Source organism: Benincasa hispida, chromosome 3 (assembly GCF_027475165.1).
Source record: "Benincasa hispida cultivar pf3 chromosome 3, pf3_genome.v1.1, whole genome shotgun sequence".
Classification (NCBI taxonomy): Eukaryota; Viridiplantae; Streptophyta; class Magnoliopsida; order Cucurbitales; family Cucurbitaceae; genus Benincasa; species Benincasa hispida.
This window is the reverse complement of record NC_143480.1, coordinates 39310078-39314836: the sequence shown is the minus strand read 5'-3', so window position 1 is coordinate 39314836 and position 4759 is coordinate 39310078. Positions and strand designations below refer to the sequence as shown.

General features: G+C 32.7%; 1 protein-coding gene across 2 annotated transcripts; it reads left to right on the top strand.

Annotated features, from left to right (window-relative positions):
- The first annotated feature begins 410 nt into the window (after positions 1-410).
- Positions 411-4455, top strand: LOC120072896 (dof zinc finger protein DOF5.7-like). Of its 2 annotated transcripts, XM_090312249.1 has the most exons (4): positions 411-1679; positions 3411-3543; positions 3892-3933; positions 4158-4455. In XM_090312249.1, the coding sequence occupies exon 1, from the start codon at positions 706-708 to the stop codon at positions 1669-1671; it is 966 nt and encodes a 321-aa protein (XP_090168375.1). In that variant the 5' UTR covers positions 411-705; the 3' UTR covers positions 1672-1679; positions 3411-3543; positions 3892-3933; positions 4158-4455. The 2 variants fall into 2 exon arrangements, with proteins under 2 accessions (XP_090168375.1, XP_090168374.1); XM_090312248.1 differs by lacking the exon at positions 3892-3933.
- Positions 4456-4759: the final 304 nt, after the last annotated feature.

Below are 4759 nucleotides of genomic sequence, written 5' to 3'. Positions count from 1 at the left end.
TATATACCTGAATACTTTCTAGGACTTTTAACATTTTTCATGAAATTTGGATAATTATATATAAATATCATATTTGAATTCAAACAAAATGGATTGAGTTTATAAACTAAAATAATATATTTTTCTCAAAAAATAAAATTAAATAATATATTTTTCTCAAAAAATAAAATAAAATAATATATTTATCCAAAGAAACTAAACATAATTAAAAATAAAAAAATAAAAAAAATGATATAATTTGAAACGCACAATCCAAGAAGTAATTTAGGAAGCAAGTTCACCAAAATTATTTGGATGATTCAATGAATCTCAAAACAAGAAGTAGAATTATCATAAATTCATTAACTTTGAATGAGGATTAATATTTATCTCTATCTCGGTTATGAAGTTTAATATTTAATTTAATATAGATTCCAGTGAAAGCTGATAAATGTTAAAAAGAAAAAAAGAAACCCCAAGTTGTGGCATTTAATTTAAAAATCACAGAAGGCTTAGCTAAGGTTCCTCTTTGATGAAAATCACAGGCAGGCATCCACCTTCCTTTTTCTGTTCCCTCTCTTGTTTCCCATGCATCACTTCCAACATTTAATTATCTTTGCCATCTCCACTACGAAACTCAACAACCCCGACCGCACTTCAACTATTTTCTCCCTCTTCTTCTTCTCCTTCTTCCCCACTTTCCTCTGTTTCGATTGCTAATTTCAAATGTTGCCGGAAAAACTACCGCCCGGTGGTTGCCGGCCGAAAACTGCTCAGCCAAAACCCACTTCAGATCATAATCAGCAGCCACTCAAATGCCCTCGTTGCGATTCCCCCAACACTAAATTCTGTTACTACAACAATTATAGCCTAACTCAACCTAGGTATTTCTGCAAGACCTGCCGCAGATACTGGACCAAAGGTGGAGCGTTGCGCAATGTTCCCGTCGGCGGCGGCTGCCGAAAAAACAAGAAACTCAAATTATCGTCGTCTTCGTCATCGTTGAGGCTTCCGTCGTCGTCCAAGGACGACTCCGGTTCGTCCAATCCGGAAATTAACCGGTTGGGTTTCTTCGTCAATGGGTTTTCGTCGGGTCAATTTGATGGAAATCGAAATTCGTCTTTCTCCTCTGCTCCGACGACGGGTCTCTATGATCAGTTTGGAGTTTTTTCTCCCGATCAATCGAGAAACGTTAACTCCTTCATTCCTTCCACTGGATTTGTTAATTCACTGAATGTGGACACGAGTCTCGCGTCTTCGATCGAATCGTTGAGCTCTATGAACCAAGACCTTCACTGGAAACTGCAGCAGCAAAGGCTAGCTATGCTATTTGGACCAGGACAGAACAATCCCGCCATTGAAAAATACAGGGGAGTTTCCTCTCCAATCGCACTTGAAGATCACGGCCAAGAACTGAACACATGCTCGTTTCGGAATCTGGGGATCTCGAAACCGGAGGCTTGCAATTCTTCAGATTTCAGTAATGCAAGAAAAGAAACCGTCGCCGTCACCGGAACCAGAGCAGGAGGAGAATCTGCGGCGGCCGATGAGTGGTTCTTTGGGGATTCTTATGCAGCCCCCTCATTGACTACGGGTGCGGCGGCAGCGGGATATAACTCCGGCGACAGCGGCGCCAGGTGCGATGGTGTTCAAGAGTGGCACGATTTGCATCCATACACCCATTTACCGTAGACAGGAAGGTAACCCATTCCCCCGGCCATAAAAAAACAAAAAAAACAACAAACAACAAACGTTGATATAAAAATGATCAACGTTTTGAGATGAATTTTCTGACGATTATTTGTTAGAAATTACAGAACAAAAGTGGATTTGAATGTAAAATTGAAAGTACTCTAGAAACTTCAAATGATGATATTGAAATTATTATTAATATGCTGGAGTGTGTTTAAAATTTGAAATTAAATTCATAATATAATAATAATGATAATAATAATAATAATAATAATAATCAAGCTTTGATGTAAAATTTGAAAGAAAAGCTCATGAATAATATCTCATTCAATGGGAGAGAAATACATGTCTTAAGTGAATTAAACACTTAGGTTATTCAGCTCTTAATTGAAATAAATTTCTTTTAAAGTACTTCTGCGGGCGTTAAAATGGACAGTAGAGATGAAAATCATTTCTATAAAGATGTTACTTTGAGTCCACGGTGTCGTTACGGAAAAATGGAACGCGTCGTTGTCATGGCATTGCCGTTATAATGTTTTATGGATTTTGTTGTTGCATGCATGCATTGCACTGAGTTGTGTTGATACTTTCGGCAAGAAACGCGTTATCTGCTCTTTTTCAAGGTCTCTCCCCTACATTGTTTTGTAGTTAACTTTAGGGTTAATCAGTTACACATATCATTAATTGTTTTTTCACATGATTATGAATATAGTAACACTTTCTGTTTTAGCTTACCATATATATATATATATATAATATATATATATATACTGAAATCAAATTGATTATAGTTGAATCGATCTATTTACAAAGTTACCCTTCACAGTCTAACATCTTGAAACAAAATAAAATAATTAGGAGTTACTGTTCATGTTTAATTTTACGCTAATGTTAGAATTAGCTTTATTGTACTCATTTTTAAGATTAAACAAAATATAGGAAATCTATCTTTTTCAAAGCTATCATGCCCATCCGATTACAAGAGCATTTTTTTTTCAGTGTATTTGTTAAAGTAACGTTTATATGGTTGATTTAGTGCAGTATGAGTTTAAATCAATTTGTTAATATATTAAGATTCAATTTTTTTTCCTTTTAAAGGTTAAGGCCCTATGTATTTCACTAAAAAGTTATAGTTTGAACTCCAACTCTTTTCAATATACACTAAAAAAAATACCGTTTTTACGAAAATAAAACATTGTTAAATGATAAAATTGTTAAAAAAAAAACGATGAAAAAATCAACATCGCATGAAACATCACTAAAGCTCCGTCGGTAAATGCCTATTGCCATGATTTGTTAACAAATGTCATAGCTTGCGATGAATTTAAAAAACTTCGCAACTTGTCACTAAAAACAATCTCATTGCAAGGCATTTATGCAACTAAAAATCAATTTTGTTGCAAAGCTATTTAGTCGCAAAATTTTATCTTGTAACAACATTATTATTGCAAAATTTTATCTTGTAACAAAATTATTATTTATCTCTTATAAAGATGTTATCCACAGTCTGGCGGTTCGTGAATAAGTTTGCTGCAAAATGCTTTAAATTCTGGCCATCTTTTTTCCCTTTTAAATCTTACTACTTGTGTATAGGCCGTAAAGAGGTGGTGGTTATGGTAATGATCAATCATGATAATTATTGCGATGAATTACCATTGTATTTATTCTTCCTATGAATGTCCATGTTTAAATTTGTTCATATGTTTGTATCTTCTTTTGATATATTCGTTTTCTTATAGGAAACTTGTTAAAGATTTGAAGGAGAAGGTGGTTTTTGTATTCTTTTGATTTCAAGTTTGCTTAATAAAGAACTAAGGTACTAAAATTTTGAGCTGTGATCATGAGAGGAAGGTGATTTTGAACAACAATAAGGTACTAGAATTTAAAGCTTGCTTAACTTCTTTCCGTAATCTGTTAACATTTGTCTTCCCTTGTTGAAAGTGAAATATTTAATTTATGTGTAACTTTTATTGGTGTGTTAGTTTTTGATTTGTTTCTACAATTCTATTCTTATGTTTGCTTTGTCAATGACTTAGATTTGATAAATTTCAAGTTGCCAAGGTTTGTCACAAGTGTAATGTTAATATGGGAGACTACTTTTGTACTCTGTTATATACTTCTTGTTTGTTTAGTTTCACTTTCTTGAAAGAGTAATTTATTAAACTTGACCTTTTGTGTTAAGTTTCTCAACGCAAGTATTCTTTATTATTTGATTTTCAGGGTTAGTGGTCGTGAAAATTTCCTTCACGATGCAAAAATGTGGTATGTTATTTAACTCTTACTCTCTTCTTATAGTTTGGGATTGATTCAGAGTGTTTGAATTAAAGTTTAAGATTGTTCTGTTAGTTTTTGGTACTCTAGATTCACTTAGATCATTTCAAACTCTTTTTAAATGTTGAACCTAGTTTATAACTCTTGAAAACTCTTTGTTATAGTTTGAACTGATTCACAGTGTCGAATTAAGATTTAATGTTGTGTTTTATTAGGTCTTGCACAAATCCACTAAAGTGATGAAGCTATCAAGCAAGTGGACGTTTGATTAGTGACAAAAATTGTTGTAATGTAGTTGCTCGTGGAAATACCTTGTTGTATTTAATTTCTTTGTAGAAATTTTACTAAGTTTAGTTACTAGTTTGCTTATATTTGCCCCTTTGGGGACATTCAATAGTTTCCTTGTGTTTAGTTTCTTTGTAATGACGTCATCAACTTCATTCTTATATATAAAAGTTCTTATTGATATCTTTACCAATTTTGTGTTAAAATAAGATTAATGAATGATGGAAATCATGTGTGTAATGACAATGCTCAAATAAATAACAAACTATCAAAATATATATTATATTGTGTCATAAATATGAAATTCTATTATACCAAGTAATAGACGAAGTGATAGTGCAAGTGATAGATGGGATAATATTCTATCACTATCTATCAGTGATAAATTACTATCAGTGTCTATCATTAGAGAATAGATAAAGATTTGTTCCTCATTTCGTGTGATACATACACTAAATAATGTTATTAAAAATATACTTGCTAACATATTATTTTTGTTGGGATGTATGCCATAAAACCTCATAGTTATATG

What these genes read in the sequence shown, in the direction of transcription:
- LOC120072896 (XM_090312248.1), top strand. Translation starts at nt 706, where the DNA reads ATGTTGCCGGAAAAACTACCGCCCGGTGGTTGCCGGCCGAAAACTGCT.